Source organism: Stylophora pistillata, chromosome 10 (assembly GCF_964205215.1).
Source record: "Stylophora pistillata chromosome 10, jaStyPist1.2, whole genome shotgun sequence".
Classification (NCBI taxonomy): Eukaryota; Metazoa; Cnidaria; class Anthozoa; order Scleractinia; family Pocilloporidae; genus Stylophora; species Stylophora pistillata.
This window is the reverse complement of record NC_142528.1, coordinates 2526396-2542669: the sequence shown is the minus strand read 5'-3', so window position 1 is coordinate 2542669 and position 16274 is coordinate 2526396. Positions and strand designations below refer to the sequence as shown.

At 39.3% G+C, this 16274-nt stretch overlaps 2 protein-coding genes and 1 long non-coding RNA gene across 4 annotated transcripts in view; 1 reads left to right on the top strand and 2 right to left on the bottom strand.

The window, feature by feature from the left end:
• Positions 1-1395, top strand: LOC111326984 (uncharacterized). The gene has a single exon (XM_088736926.1). The coding sequence runs from the start codon at positions 8-10 to the stop codon at positions 974-976; it is 969 nt and encodes a 322-aa protein (XP_088593052.1). The 5' UTR covers positions 1-7; the 3' UTR covers positions 977-1395.
• Positions 1396-12830: 11435 nt separating this feature from the next.
• LOC148721335 (uncharacterized) lies at positions 12831-14338 on the bottom strand. 2 transcript variants are annotated; one of them, XR_015992230.1, is made up of 5 exons: positions 14240-14338; positions 13868-13908; positions 13567-13646; positions 13234-13264; positions 12831-13037 (listed from the first exon to the last, which is right to left on the bottom strand). It is a non-coding gene; the product is annotated as an uncharacterized LOC148721335 (long non-coding RNA). The 2 variants fall into 2 exon arrangements; XR_015992229.1 differs by lacking the exon at positions 12831-13037 and having other exon boundaries at positions 13081-13264.
• Positions 14339-14373: 35 nt separating this feature from the next.
• LOC111341723 (sorting nexin-14) overlaps positions 14374-16274 on the bottom strand; it is a 79587-nt gene continuing 77686 nt past the window's right edge. Inside the window, exons 25-26 of the mRNA XM_088735225.1 lie at positions 14758-14807; positions 14374-14541 (exon numbers count right to left, since the gene is read on the bottom strand). Coding sequence (XP_088591351.1) covers positions 14405-14541; positions 14758-14807 — 187 coding nt within the window. The 3' untranslated portion in view covers positions 14374-14404. The remainder of the gene's footprint in view (positions 14542-14757; positions 14808-16274) is intronic.

The following is a 16274-nucleotide window of genomic DNA, read 5'->3' as shown; positions in this document are numbered from 1 at the left end:
ACTTACTATGTTTCTCGCAAAGAATGTGAAGGATAATGCTAATGGGAGACAAGTCGTTGTGGCATGGGGAAAGGAATGTGAGGCAACGCACAGAGACGTCAGGCATTTACGAAGTACACAAGAAGAAGCCGACACGAAGATTATTTTATATGCTCTGGATGCCTCTGCTCAAGGTGCTACACAACTCTCTATATATTCTCCTGACACTGATGTTCTTGTTTTGGCTCTCCGACGGTATCCAGATTTGTGCTCGAACTCTTGCTTTGTTATTAGGACCGGCAGTAGTCGTAGAGTTATCAACTTGAAGTCAATTGCAGACGCCCTTGGGCCCACTAAGACGGCTGCGCTGCCAACATCTCATGCGTTGACCGGAGCAGATGTTACTGGGAGTTTCTCTGGAAAGGGAATAGCCACTTGTTGGGATGAGTTTGATAACGGCAGCACTCCTACCTTGCAAGCTCTTGCTAACCTCGGTTGTGGGGAACAGCCAGATGACGGCACAAGAAGTGGAGTGGAACAGCTGGTTTGTCGGATGTACCAAACAAAGACAGACATCAAAACTGTCAAAGCCCTCGGATGGTCCCTCTTTAAGAAAAATCAAGCTGAGTCTGAGAGGTTGCCGCCCACACAAGCTGCTCTCCATCAAGCCATACTGAGAGCGCACTACCAGCTTCTTGTTTGGAACAACGATCAAGTAGCAAACCCGGTGTTGCCCTCACCAGAAGGCTATGGATGGCAAGATGAAGATAGAAAGTGGGTACCAGTCATGACAAATCTTCCACCAGCTCCAGAGGCAATTATGCAGCTTGTCCGATGCAAGTGCGCCAAGTCCCGTTGCTCTAACAACCGTTGTCAGTGTCAAAAAGCCGGACTTGTCTGTACTGATCTCTGTCTGTGCTCTGAAGATTGCCAGAACGAGTATGCTGAGAGTGATGATGAGTATGATGAGGACGAAGTCGAACAGGAAATTCCATAGGAATGGACAACTGAACAATGTATATAAATATTCAGTAAGACTTTCATGACTGTATATATAAAGTAGCAGTAGTCGCTATTTTCGTTTTCTGCCCTTGTTCCAATATACATGCGAAAATGAATACATGAAACCAGTATCATAAGTTGGCAAAATTAATGATTATGTGTACAAAATAGATTCTCAAATGGAGCCTCCGCAGTATTTCCTTTATCCGTCTCGTCCCTGTGCTATGGGCCACAGGACAATGATTAGTTAAAGTTTTTATATCTGAACTCGGATAACCAGATATGTATCTGCCTAGTAGTTGTTAATACATTTGGCAAGACAAATGCCATCCTACACCTTGCTACCAGATATATCCAGCCTCGTTTCCATGTATGGGATCACGTGACACTACAAAGTAGCACCAATCGATGCAAGATGTCTACCTGACTAAGGTGAGTAAGTTTGGCATGATAAGGATTTTTTTGAACAAATTTTTGGAAAATGATGTGTTCCAGCCTCGCTTTTATGCGTAGCATCACGTGACCTATGTAAATTAGCATAAATCAACAGGTAGGATCATGCTCAATCACGTGAGCAAGTTTGGTGTATTTTCATCCGTTATTAACAAAGTTATGAAGAATTATGTGTGTTAGCCTCGTTTTCATGCTGGATTTCATGGGTCAGAAGTGAACCCCCCCTTAAAAGCGGTCTGAGCAAGTTGCAAAGCTGGCACCAAAACTTTTCATGTTTAGTATGTCCTAATGAACACTTTTACACTAGGTGCTTGCTTTCAGCACGAACTTCACACGGGACCACATTTGCTCCCAGACTATCATCTCTTCGCGTCAATACTCCACTAAGTTTTACAAACTACGCAGCCTTCTATAAACTAAAGTATGTATGTAAATCCTGTTTTGTCCAACCCGACAAAAAATTGTTTCATTGTCAGTTTTGCCTGCTTAGCTGTAAAGTTGATGCCAATCAAGAAATTAATGATTTATAATCTTCTGCACCAGTAATGTTGTTGCAGTCGAATAATTTTGTTTGGAATAAGGCATAGACTTGCGTCCGTGAACCAGTTTCTTTTCAAAGGGAGGGTGGCTAAAATCGCTTGACACAATCGCTGAATATATACAAAAGACTGCAGGGTCGCCGGGTACTTTGCTAAATTTTCCAAAACGCACCCTGTAAGGAGGCAACAAATGTATATGAATTCTGAGCGAGGTATAAAATTATACTTAAGTTACTAAGACATTCTTAACCTTTCCAAACTCAATTTAGTAGGCTTAAAAGTCACTGTTACATATTATGAAGCAAAATCTAAAAAACTTAGGGATTCAAATGTCGTAGACCCATGAATGGAAAGCTGAGTCAGTTCTGTAAAATTTTTCGATCTTGCTCATCCGTAATTCTGACATGAAAATATCTGTCGCAGTACGCTAATGATAGAATGCCGAATGTCTTTCATTCTCCAGCAGTGAATAATTGGATTCAATGACGAATTTACAAACATTAGTGTCTGAGAGAAAAAATAAAAATGATATGATGCTGTGCTGCTGAAGCGATGTAGCCCAAAATTTAACCGGACAACAAGATTAGAATATATCGGCATGTAACAAGCTATGAATACAAAATATAAATAGAATACGCTGACTGCAGATTTTCTCAGCTTCCTAGCATCCTCCATTCACCATTCGGTGCTGCTTTTTGAACTCAGTTCAACAAGCTGTAAGGCTTGAATTTGGTTTTTATGACCTTTTGCTGCAAAATACAATCTGCAACTTATAATTGTTATGCAAATAAAAAACAAATACTCCAAATTACGAGGACTACAACTTTAACGTGAATCCAATCCTAGGAAACTACTGAAAAAATAATATCTAACAACCACGGTAAAATCACCGCAACAGTGACACACCTGTACGTCACAAGCTCCTAATATCTGAGATGAAGTTGAACAAGCAAGAATCTGTCCACGCTCAGGGCCATGACACCGAGGAACGATGTGTTAGAAAGTGCATGCAAATTTCCATCCAACAACTTGAGAGTAAATAGGCCATAGTACCTTGAAATCTTCAATGCAATAAATAATGGCTGGGCTATTAAACCAACAGCAAGATCAGAGACAGCAAGACTCAGCAGTAATATTTTTAAAAGCTTCGGTAACGATGACAAAGTCTTTCTCGTGAGGTGACTTGTTAAATTGTTCAAAATGATGGCTATCGGGACTGATAATGCGTTCAAGACAAGATTAACGATGCTTGCACTCGTCAAGTTGACTGTTCTTTCTTGCATTTCTATTCTGTACTATGTCAAACACTCTTCTGTGTTGGTGGCGAAGAGCGCTTAGTGATGAACCGCGACCACCCGACGGGGAGCTACGGATAACTTAATCTTTGTTGACGAAAGGCCGGTGATCAAAATTCTGTATCAGTAAGATCCGCACTAGTCCTAGTTATCTCAAAATGTTTTAATCAAAATTCGCAAAAAGCATTCGCGTCCTTTTTCTTGAATTAAAAACAAATTCTGAAATTTAAGTAAAAGAGTTTTGAATTTCCTATATTTCATGAAACGAGCCTCTACTTTACATATTGGGATTGTCTAATATGCCAATGCATAGTGGGGGCAGCGAGACTCACAACTCAGGTTTCAAAACGGGTTTCTAGAATCAAATTAAGATTATTTATATAAACAGTGACCTGAGGGGATGACAGTCTGGGAAATTTGTTCCAATGAAGTGTGTCAGATGATCATAAGTCACTCAGAAAATGAAAGGGTTATTTTTTTCACTTTGTTTTTGTGAAAAATTGAAGTGAGACCGTAACCTTACTGTAGTCCTAAGTTTCTAAGTACCAACTGATTTCCCTTCAAGAAGAAATATCTTTGTTTCAACGCAAAGATCTGAAGCATTAATACTTCCTCTGCCTGGTGGAAATGACGCAAAAGGACTTGATTACGTACTTTAATCATTTCCGTCAAGAAAAACAAAAACAAAAAGTCATGTGGAGAATTGTCAGCGTAGCGTAACTGTTCTGGACATTTTTTTAAAACACAACGGCTACAGGAAAAAGAATGAAACCAGTTCTAAAACGCTTGGGTATCAACCAATTAACTGATAAGCCGCTATGGAAAGAACTTCCATGACTATCGCGTAGGAAATTAACTCTGAAATACCATTCACTTTAATTAATGGCAACGCACTCACGATTAAAGTGTGCCTCAGAGTTTGGTCTACCTTGACCAATAGGAACACAGTACAACTTTAAGAAGAACGACTTTCGGCTACAGGTGTGCGGAAAAACCTGCGAGGCACTGAAAACTTAAGCGATATTGATTATTCAGAATTCATCGGTGGTTCTCCGAAAGGCTAAGCCCCATTTACTCCACTTTGATAATAACTTCAGACTCAGATTGTCATCATGAAAAACGGTTTATTTTAAGGAATATTTGGATTGAGGCGCGGTGAGAAAAAAAACTTTACACCATATACGCTTTGCATGAAGTATGTCAACGTCAGTTAAAGAAAAGTAATCACCTATGAGGCTTCAAATATGCTATCTTCATTTTCTACTGAACGTGCAAAGGTTTTATCAAACACTCAGATCCGAACACAACGAAGATTGTCACATAAACCCACTTTTAATGTTTTTTTTTTTTAATGGCATATTGAGCATCAGTAACCCACAAATTTAGCTGACAAAATCCGATCACAACCAGAAGGGTACAGATAAGATTCTTATTGGAGCACTTATTAAAATTAAGATTTTTATGTATTTATGTGTCTTATGATAGAACGAAATAATTTGGATACATCAACAAAGTTGAAGTGGTAAATTGGCCACCGTAACGATTACAAAAGCTGACGTTTCGAGCGTTAGCCCTTCGTCGGAGCGAATAGAGGAATTGTGGGTTGTGTGTACTTTTAAAGGCAGAGAATGGAGCTACGTTATTGGTGGGAACATGGCAACGAGAAAAACAAGAATAAATTAGTGGAATGAAAAGCGTTCGTTGATCCCTGTGGGATTTAGACTGCCGGTTTGAAAGATGAGCTTTTATTCAAGATTTTTACGGCTTTCCGTGCTACCTAAGTGTAAGGAAAGACCGCAGATTGCCATGTGTTTCTTAAAATGATTAGGTAAATTAAAATGTCTAGCAACTGGTTTCGATGTGTCCTTGTCATTCCTTTCCCCGTCTCGAAGGTGTTCTCGGAATCGGTCACCTAGTCTTCTGCCTGCTTCGCCGATATCTTTTTGCAATAAGTGTAAGGTATGCAATAGATTACATTGGCGGAGGTGCACGTGAAGTGATCGGTGATCTTAATGTATCGTTTAGGTTCCGATATTTTATCAGTGTTGTGAATGAAAGGGCACGTTTTAGTCAGACAGTCAGTCGCCAGTCAGTAGCCATTAACTCAATCAGTCAGTCAGCCAGTCAGTCAATAAGTCAGTCAGCCAGTCAGGTACCAGTGAGTGAGTCAGCCAGTATAAGACAACCGGTCCATTAGCCAGTCGCCAGTCAGCTAGCCAGTTAGGCACCAGTCTATTAACCAGTTAGTCAACAGTCCGTCAGCAAGGCAGTCAACCAGTCAGTCAAGGACTTTGAAAGGAGCCGGTAAGGATGAAGTTGTCCTTATCGCGTGAAGTCTTGGACTTGATGGCGGTGAAGGATTTGAAGGCGTTCAAGACGAGATTAACGATGTACGAGACTTCCAGTCTGTGGTCGTAAGGAAAACTGCTGTGAGCGTTGCCACAGCGATGTTTACAGTAAACTGTCTCCAGCACCGTTCACGGGCTGATGAACATGGTCCGCTTTAATGATGAACAGCTGCTCACAGAAGTTATTCTTAAGAATTGGTTTTGTTTGCTTGATACTAAAATTACCGCACCCTTTTATCTGCTGATACCACGTCAAGTCTATGCCTTTTTCTATCCTCACAAAGTCAAGATCAACAGGAGAAGTTTTTGTAATTTTTCCATCGCTGATATCTTGTAATATTTCAATGACTGTTTTTCTTCTTTCTTTTTTGAGTGAAGTTTGTCAAATTCAATTTGTAAAATACGTGCCGGATTTTCATTATATTTCATTAGCATAGCGGCGAGGTGAAAACCGAATTTAGACTTCAGAGTCGGAATCAAATATTGGACTGAAATTTTCGAAAGTTAGGAATACATTCAACTGTCTTTTTTATGTTATTTTCATGAGTTTGTGGGAAAACTTAATCATGAGAAAAAGAGAATAATTCTGAACTATTTTATTTTCCCTAAAATCATATTATTCATCGCAGCCGATTGTGAGTACTAGTAAATTCAATCAAGGGCGGGTTCACCTGCCCTTCTTAAAATTAGCTTTTTCCAATGAATAAACAATCGCCGCCCGAAACCCATCAAGAAAGCTTTAGTAAAGAGTGTACTGAGAGAATAAGTGCACTTTGGCTTAAGTCAACGACTATACTTTTATTTCATTCTCTTTGTATATCTGTATGAGTGGCCAAAGACGAGGAAGAAAACTTTCAAACTCATAATTATTATTTCTGCTTTAATTAAGTTTAGATAAGATCTTAATTGACTCGGAAAAAATAAAAGAAACACGTCCAGAGACAAAACGTCTGGACTTACAGTTTTCTACATATATCAATTCATTATCTATATACAAGACTAAGTGGCTACACAAGTTCGAAAAGACATCTATTAAAAAAGCAACGTTTAAAACGTTCGGTTCTAACTATAGGCAGGATGTAATTATGTCCTCTTTTCCTGAGGCTCCTAGCTCTCTGAGCTGGTAAAAGTTCATGTAATGGTTCAAGTTTGCTCCATTAAAGGAATTTTTCGGAAGAGGAACCTGTTGTGACGTTTTTAACATAATTTATGTTTTGGTTCATTGACATCTCTGTCGATTGCAGTGTAAAAGTCCTTTTTTCTTCTCAGTCCTATTGCAAGTGAACTGAGCATATACTTAAGAGAATACATTTTTATGTTTTCGTACTGATAACAAGAAAGTCTATTATCTGGATGAAATTAATCATTTTCCTTTTCAGGGCAACTTTCGATTCAAATTATTTTTAAGGTCTTTTTATTTACTCAGGGAGTGGACCTGGTTTGAATGCGGAACAAGCTTTTCCTATATTTTGACTTTAGTAGACACTACTGTCGGCCCTGTTAAACATTCATGAAGCTGCGGAAACTTTTCGAAAATATACACATAATAGATATACTTCTCAAGACGACCTGAACGGACATCATTACCCGCTCAGCATGTTGAGGTGCCTATCATTGTCGCTTACAACAAAACGTCCTTCTAAGCACGCTCATTAGCCTCACTATATTATGAAATGTTGCTCCTGGGTTCAAGGGCTCTTCTTAGACTTTCTCAGTCTTTTTTTTTGTTTAATCTGATGGCGGCAGCTTTATTCAGTTAAATTATGAACGTTTAGTCAGACGTTTAGTCAGACATTGCATTTATTCTGTATATTAACTTTTTATGTGTTTTATTTTTTATAAAAAAATTATGTTGGGTGTTCATTTTCGAGTAAAATAGTTGAGTGATCAGTTTTAGTTCGTCTTCTTCTATGATGAAAGAATTTTACAGACTAGACAAGCCTCGCGGTATTTATTCAGAGTAAAAGGATTAATTGATCTCCGAATGCATTTATGATATACGTATGTGAAGTAGATTATGATGGCTGCACACGTTGAGACCGGTTTTTCAGCGGAAATAATCAACCTCACTTTTCTGCCCCTAGGAAACACTTATGGCAGGGACAGTCACACTCTGACGATAGTGATCTGAGCGCACATTCTACTGAAAACACGCGGGTAGTGCGTGTGTTATACTACGGGTTTTTTATTCTGCGATTCAGTTTTCCATGAAAGTAAATGACTCATATTTTGAGTAGGGGATAATTTCTTCTTCCATAATATATAGGGGCTTTCGATTGAGGCTCTATTCAGCTGTGAGAAAATAAACAAAATACCGTTTTTACTTCAAAATATTTAATAATTTTTTTAGTGATCTTAGAAACAGGCTTGTAAGGATGAAAGCGTAGTCTTTGCATTTTCCTAGCTGAGTATATATCGCGCTCTACTTTTATGTATCGAGCACTGTAAAACGGAAAAATCGAAATGCAGACTTCTTAATAATATTTTTGTGTGGGAAGAGGGTTGTTTGGTATAATAAGCGGTGGGCTGTGTTAGCGGAGGGTTGGCTTGAATGACAATAAACTGCGGGTATGTTTGGTCAATTTAAGGAGGCTCGAAAGGGTCATTTTGACCGCGCGGAGAATGAATTCCAAGGTACATGCAAGCATATTACTCGCGAGAGTAATAAGCGATGGCGCGCGCGATCAGATCCGCGGCCGAGTTGTAAACAAAGATGGCCGCCATGAGCGTTTCAAAATTTCCGGGTACCTCTATTGTTTCCAGCGGAAGTGGTTGTTTGAGAAACAAAAATGGAAAGTTTACTTCTTGAAAGTAGGTAGGAAAATATTTTGATGGCAGGACTTTTGCCGAAAGTGGTCAAAAAAAGTTTATTTAACGAGCTAAAGGAGGATGGTGAAGTCAACACCCCATGAATAAAGTCGCGACGAGTGTATTCGGTACGTCTTACTTTGTTCCGCGAAAAATTTAAGTGGATACTTGTGAGTGCTACGATTTGTTTTGCATTGGATTTTATTTCTATTAAAATGAAAGGACCGAGAACTTTCCTAAACAACTCACCGGAAGATGAAAAGCAAAATGAAATCATTGTTGGATCCAGGATGGTAAACATTGAAAGTATGTTTTATGAACGGAAATGAAGAAGTGTAAATGTTGCCATTAAAAAAAAAAAAAAAAAACATTATTTTCGGTAAACAAGAGATCGTTAAAATGTAGATGAGACTTTAATTCTAATTCAACCAGAAACGGTAAAATTAAAATAAAATATTCATCTAAAACTTGTGAGAAAGATTGTTGATATTTCACTCGATAAACTGTAAATTACAACTACGAAAATGCAGACTCGCATTTGTTAAGAAAGCATTGGAAATTTGTTTTTTTGTTTTCCATTTAAAACGGAGTAATGAAAATTCACGGCCATGACAGTGGCAAAGAGAAAAAATGGAAAATGAAACCAAGGCTTGTTCATACCCGTAGTAACTTGAAAAATATAGAAATTCGCGAAATCTGTGACGACCAACAAATTACTCTTGTATATGAAATCCTGATTTCCGCTTAGTTTGACGCTAATGACAATCTGGAAAACGTCAAAGCAAATTCTTTTAACTCCAAATTGTTTTCACTCCTCCACTTCAAATTGCACACAAACAATTACAGGGTCAATCATGGTGAATGTGTATCGCCGAATCAGGCCTTCGATCAAGCCATCTTCTCGGAACAACGACAGGATACCATCCAGACGTCTGATGGAAAGCTTCATCTTTCGACAAACATGGTCCAGAAGCTGGCAGAGGCTGGTTAGTCTCATGTTATACTACAATCTCTGTACGAGAAACTCAACATTGACGGTCTCAATGTTGTACTGGCATTGGCGCCACCTTCAAAATCAACTTGTCATCATATATCGAATTCCGCAAGAGAATTCTCTCCGGAACGTTCTTACATTTCCAGCTGTCGTAATGGTAAGCAGTCTGAGTCTCAAATGATGATTTATTTTTCAGGAATGTGTAAAATCATGAAACAATGTGAATCCATCTTCAGGATGTACGATTTTTCCACGCGGAGGGCATCCACCGATTAATCGCGCGGACACTGACTCATCCTCGCGAAAATGAGCCCTGGAGTCAGCGGTATCGTTTAAAGCGCGTGACCGGATATAAAAGTGTAAGCTAAAATTGTAAAAACCGGAAATAAAGCTTGCTAAGTTGATGAACTCATATCTCGAGAATTAGTTCGGTGACCTACCCTGATTTTTCGTGTACAAATTATTTTCATCATTACACATTCCTGAAGAAAATTTTAAAAAAATTTATTTAGTGGAAAATTTTTTACATTTTAAAACAGCATTTTCCTATATAATTCAAGTTCTACTAGTTAGTTTTTTTTTATATCACTTATACAGATCGTGAATGTGTGATGTTAAATAAATTTGAAAAAAAAAACTAGGTCACCGACTTTGTTTTTTAGATATCTTTCAAAAACTGAGTTTTAGAGGGTCTTTTAGCACTACTGTACCGTTGCCATGGCAACAGATGCAAAATTTAACCGGACAACAACACTAGTAAGAATATATTGGCATGTAACAAACTATGAATACAAAATATAAATAGAATACCCTGACGACTGCAGATTTTCTCAGCTTCCTAGCATCGTCCATTCACCATTCGGCGCTGCTTGTCGAACTTGTAGGGCTTCAATTTGATTTTTATGGCGTTTTGCTGCAAAATAAAGTCTGCAACTTATAACTGCTATGCAAATAAAACAAATACTCCAAATTACGAGAACTACAACTTTAAGGTGGATCCAATTCAAGGAAACTGCTGAAAAAACAATATTTAACACCCACGGTAAAATCAGCACACCAACGACACGCCTGTACGTCACAAGCTCCTAATATCTGAGATGAATTTGAACAGCCAAGAATCTGTCCACGCTCAGAGCCATGACATCGAGGAACAATGTGTTAGAAAGTGCATGCAGATTTCCACCGAACAACTTGACAGTAAATGGGCTATAGTACCTTGAAATCTTCAATGTAATAAATAATGGCCGGGCTATTAAACCAACAGCAAAATCAGAGACAGCAAGACTCAGCAGTAATATTTTTAGAAGCTTTGGTGACGACGACAGTCTTTCTCATGACGTGGATTGTTAAATTGTTCAAAATGATGGCTATCGGTGGATTTTATTAAAACTGGTAACGGGAAAGGGATTACGAGGAACGGGGAAAGGGGAAAGGGGAACGGGGAACGGCGAATAGGGAACGGGTGTACAACGGTAACCCACCTGAGAATTCAAAATGGCGGCGTAAAAGATGTTTACAAACACTGATTTTATCGCTAGGTCGCCGCTTGCAGCGAAATTAGACGACTCGCTTTTATTTAACTACTGCCAAGGCGAAGCCATGAAGCCTAGTATTCTGAGGCGAGTATTCGAAGTCAACGTTTCTGCAATGGCTGCCACCATTTGTTCTGACGTCCCTCTTTGTTTCTCCTTCTTGAAATCTGCATCTTTTGGCAGGGTTTGGGTATGTTGGTTGTTTGCATTGCCCAACAGCATTTTTTGCTGATAAGTAGCAAGGAGGTAATATTTTATATTAACAAAAATGAGCTAGGAAACGTAATAACCAGCCTAGTTATTAAAGTTACTACATGCAGATATCTGCTTACCTTACCGCAAAATAACATCAGGAACATATCATTGTATCGACCCATAGACCTCCATATAAACAATAGAGAAATCAAACATTGACAGAACTTTTAATAACATTTAATTTAACAGGAAAATATCAGTTATGTCTTCAAGAATGTAGGTGTATGAATTCACATTCATGCTAATGCTTACAATAATATTTACACTGCATTGATCATATTCAAGAGAAAGTGATTCCCATAATGGGCGTGAAAGTCATTCAGCTGTTTGCTTTACAACATTATTGACATTGCTAGGTTGTAACAGTGAAGATATTGGAGGTAACCTTCATTACCTTTCAGTACAATTACTCTATGAATATAAGAATAAATGCCGCGAGCTTGTAGTTCTGATTTGATTGTTCAAATGTTGTGCATGAATTGTAAGATACTTACCTCTCCGAGGATTTGATTTCTATGCAACCTGCAATGTGTGCCAGAAAAAAACTAAATTTATGAGGCACTCAACATTTCAAAGTAAAGTCCTTCAATAAAACCTACTCTTACCGTCCGTGCTTTTTGCTCCGACGATGGCGTTCGAAGAGCACGTACTCAAAACTAGTTGCCAGACACTTTTAGTTCCCTTTACTCCGCCATTTTGAATTCTAAGGCGGGTTACTGCTGTACACCAGTTCCCCGTTTCCCGTTTCCCGTTTCCCGTTTCCCGTTTCCCGTTTCCCGTTTCCCGTTTCCCGTTTCCCGTTTCCCGTTTCCCGTTTCCCGTTTCCCGTTTCCCGTTTCCCGTTTCCCGTTTCCCGTTTCCCGTTTCCCGTTCTCCGTTCCCGCTCTCCTTTCCCCGCTTCCCGTTCCCCGTTCCCCGTTCTCCGCTCCCCGTTCCCCGTTCCCCGTTCCCCGTTCCTCATTCCCCGTCCTCCGTTCCCCGTTCACCGTTCCTCGTAACCAGTTTTAGTAACATCCGCTATTGGGGCTGATGATGCGTTCAAGTCAAAATTAACGATGCTCGCACTTGTCAGGTTGACTCTTCTTTCTTGCATTTCTATTCTGTATTATGTCAAACACTCTCCTGTGTTTCACGGTGGCGAGGAGCTGTGCTTAGTGGTGAACCGGCGACCACTCGACGGGGAGCTACCGATAACTTAATCTTTGTTGACGAAAGGCCGGTGATCAAAATTCTGTATCAATAAGATCCACATTAATCCTAGTTATCTCAAAACGTTTTAATTAAAATTCGCAAAAAGCACTCGCGTCCTTTTTCTTGAACTGACATAAATTTCTGGTGGACCCCATCCCTAAGGTATTGCACGCCTGCCATTGGTTGGGTTTAGACATGTAGGTCGGCGGGCACTGCACCTCCCTTCATCGGGGGCCCGGCCGTCCACCTTAAACATAAAAAAAACTTACCGAGGAACAAGATGTAATCGGTGACACCGGTCACTGGTATCTGCGGCTACCCTGATGCTACATAACAACAAAGATTTCGATGATCATCAGCTTTATCCAAAACTCGTGTCCTACTATGATCCCATGAGCTACACCATGTAGATACGAATAACAACAACAAACAAAGCGATTTAAAATCTTATAGATTACGGATCAAAAACTCACCTTCTACCTTCAAGCGTAATGCACTACTCCTAAAAAGGGGAAAAAACAAAAAATTATTACATAATATTGTTGATTTAAGTTGTTGTCCTTCTCGAGAATAAAAAGAAAGGTTTGCGAACCACGCAATACTTACGATGCCAGTTTTCTCCTTCCTGGAAAAAGTCCCTCCTAGATGCAATTTAACAATCAAATGTAACTCCTTAGAATGATCAAAAGGTTTCAAAACCGAAAGTACAAAATTGTTTGAAAGTGTACCATTGAGGGCTGGTAAAAGCGAGTTCAAAGCCATCTACACAAAAACGCTTAATCAAATATAGAAAACAGATATGGAGAGAAGAAAATCATGTCTAAAATGTAAGCGTACCTCGCCTCTTCTTGATTCATCTAGAAGACCCCTACAATAGATAAAACCCAATATTTACCAAGTCAATAGAATAGCACAATTTTGGCTTACCTTGAATAGGCTCCATGAAGCTAAGAGCATTTGTTTTTGTTTTTGTTCTTTTGTGCGAGTCACCAGTAACCAGAGGTGAATAAAACAACTGGTTTCTGTTAACTATTTGTGACTCATCTGACAAGATAAACTGGAAAGAGAGGCTCTGCTCGTTGCCTGTGATTATACGGATAGTTTGCAAGATCGGTCTGAGATTTATGGTTGATGGCTTAAAACAAAATCAACATGAAGAAAATGACTAACTTTGGTAATGGCTTCCTTTTTGTTGGTTCTACGGTAGATGATAAGAACGACTGCAAAAATGGATCAAGGTTCTGACCTTTCTGTAGAGAGAAACAGCAAGGTTAACAGTTTTACCCAGGGGACATTCATTGTATACCCAGGGGACATCTATTGTATACCCAGGGGACATTCATTGTATACCCATGGGGCACTCCTTGTATACCCACGGGACATTTATTGTATACCCACCGACTGAATACTTGAATAGAACTCAGTATAAGAATCAAGTAATTCACTTGTCTTTAAAGCATCGCCGGCTTACCTCCTTTTTGAGTATTGTTGTCATTGACTTGATCTTTTTACCTGCGAAAAATGCAGAATCGAGAAATTAGAACAAAAAGTATGGACTCCAACAGCTAAAACTGCAGGAGGGTGTCGGTAATATTCCTATGACAGAGAATCACGTTGGGCAAACAACCTGTCACACTTGACATTGTTTTCTGATTAGCTTAGATTGACTAATTTATCAGTCCTATAACCCCTCTTCGCTGTAAGTATGTTTCAAAAAAGCTTTTTTTTGCTTAGTAACGTCACGTTGCTTATTAATCTTTTCTTTTATTGATTTCATCCTGTATTCTTTTCATTCTATCTGTGCATAGGATATATTAGTGGTGCAAAACAGTATACAACTTACCCGCTTTATCACCCATCTTGTCAGGGCCAAACATTTTACTGAATTCCTTTTCTGGTGAAAGGAAGTTGAACAATAATCCGCTTCCCTTTAGCAGCGGATTAGAACACATACTAGACAACAGAAAAACAACAAATTATTCGAAGAATTCATTCCAAGCCTCGAGATTCATTCATGCCTCATTCTCACCTGGAAATATTTCTCAAACTGAACTCTGCAAGCATCGAAATAAGTAGCTGTACTCTTCTGCGAAACTGATTTTAAAGAATTACGCTTCGGTGGAAGAAGCGAGTCATCGATTGAACCTGCAAGAGCCAAAATGAAATGAAATTATATGCACGAAGCACTTTTTAAGAGTGTCGAACGGGAAAAAAGACTCGTCTAGTGGGTCTCATGGGTGTTTCTCTCATCTTGCGCGTGCTGGCTGATAAAAATGACCCTGTATCTATGCCTTTTAGTTCGGTGTGATATTTCCAATGGAAATAATTCAAAGCAAACATGGATCAAACTCCAATACTTACCGTGGAATTCTTGTAACTTGCTTTGAAGAACAAAGAATTCCTTATACCGCCTGTTGATTTAATATGAATATCAAAGGGCGATTAAAACTGTTAAAACCAAGTCTGTAAAGGTCCAACTTCCTCTTACAAGGACTTGCACGATAGTTCCCTCTTCGCGACTATACTGGGTAATATGAACGAAAAAGGAAACGATATTACCAGTGCCTTCGACACTTTCAAAATGGAAAAGGTGAGAGGAATGTTTAGCAAACTTCGATTGCTTTGGGAAAAAATGTCAAAATCGTCAAATTCGTTTAGTTCCTCAACAAAATACAGAATGGAAGGGCATCTGTATAACTTGAACTCCACTTACTAACAGCAGTCTGCTTTTCGGTGAAGTTCGTCGCACGAGGGGATAAAAATCAGTGCGCCTCGCACCTAGAGTTCTGCGCGGTGCGCTAACACCGTTATTTTTTTCACTTAATTTGTTTTGACTCGTGCGACGAACTACGCCGAAAAGGAAAGACTGCTCGTAATCTGGGAAGCTGATGACAAACAGTAATTAAAACCTATCGTGCTACATCCCATCGGGTCACTACAAAGAAAAGGGAAAAAAGAAATATAAGTTCACTGCTTGAGCTTCCCCCCCTTTTTACCAAAATGCATGCATTTCTAAACCGCTTTACCAGTACCGTACCGTTCCTCAAGAAAGTGGTAAAACGAAAACAGGGATTTCTCTCATTTGGATCACTTTCACTGCTCCTTTAACGGGTCACCGCTTATGTAAACTTACAAAGCGATTTTGCCATATGCGTGGGTTCTGGAGGAGCTGGGGTGCCTTGAAGGCGTCAGTTTTCAGAGGTAGTGCTAGTTTGGTATCCATTGAAACCGTTTCACACTGGACTAAAGAAAGGCGTCAGGGACTGAGAAGGATACGCTCATAATCAGAAATACACTCGCAAAGTAACTGTGGAATGAGCGGACACTCGAAGGAACCTCGAACATAGCTATGGAAAAATACCTAACCACTTCAGTGGAAACAGTAAGAATAAAAATATCTCGCATTGAACCCTTTGTCGAACAGCATGTTTCATCTTAATGAACCGTTCTTATGTTGAAACTGGTAGCTTAAAATAGTAATAGTTATTATTATTTTGAATTTTAATTATCGTCACCTTGTTATCGACTTTGTTGCAAAGAAAGTCACTTTTTGCTGAAACTATACCTTTTTTATTTCAAAAGGTGGCCAGCGTCGCTTTGATTATTTGAAAACTATATACACCGTTGATAGAGCATGAAGCGAACTAGAGCCTGGCTTGTAACTCTAAAGAGGAGATGATGGAATATGAAAAATTTCGCGTTTGGCTTGAAACCTTAAATCACCAGCTCGCACTCACCGACCGAAGACTTTCACGAAGTGCATTATGGTTACAAACCTCCATGGAACAAACGCAAATAACTCAAAAGGCAGCAGTAAGTTTGGAAAAGAAGTTCGCACAAATATCCAGAGATTTGGCGGAAACGGAAGCTGGAATCAT

Coding starts and splice junctions, on each gene's coding strand:
- LOC111326984 (XM_088736926.1), top strand. CDS start 8: ATGTTTCTCGCAAAGAATGTGAAGGATAATGCTAATGGGAGACAAGTC.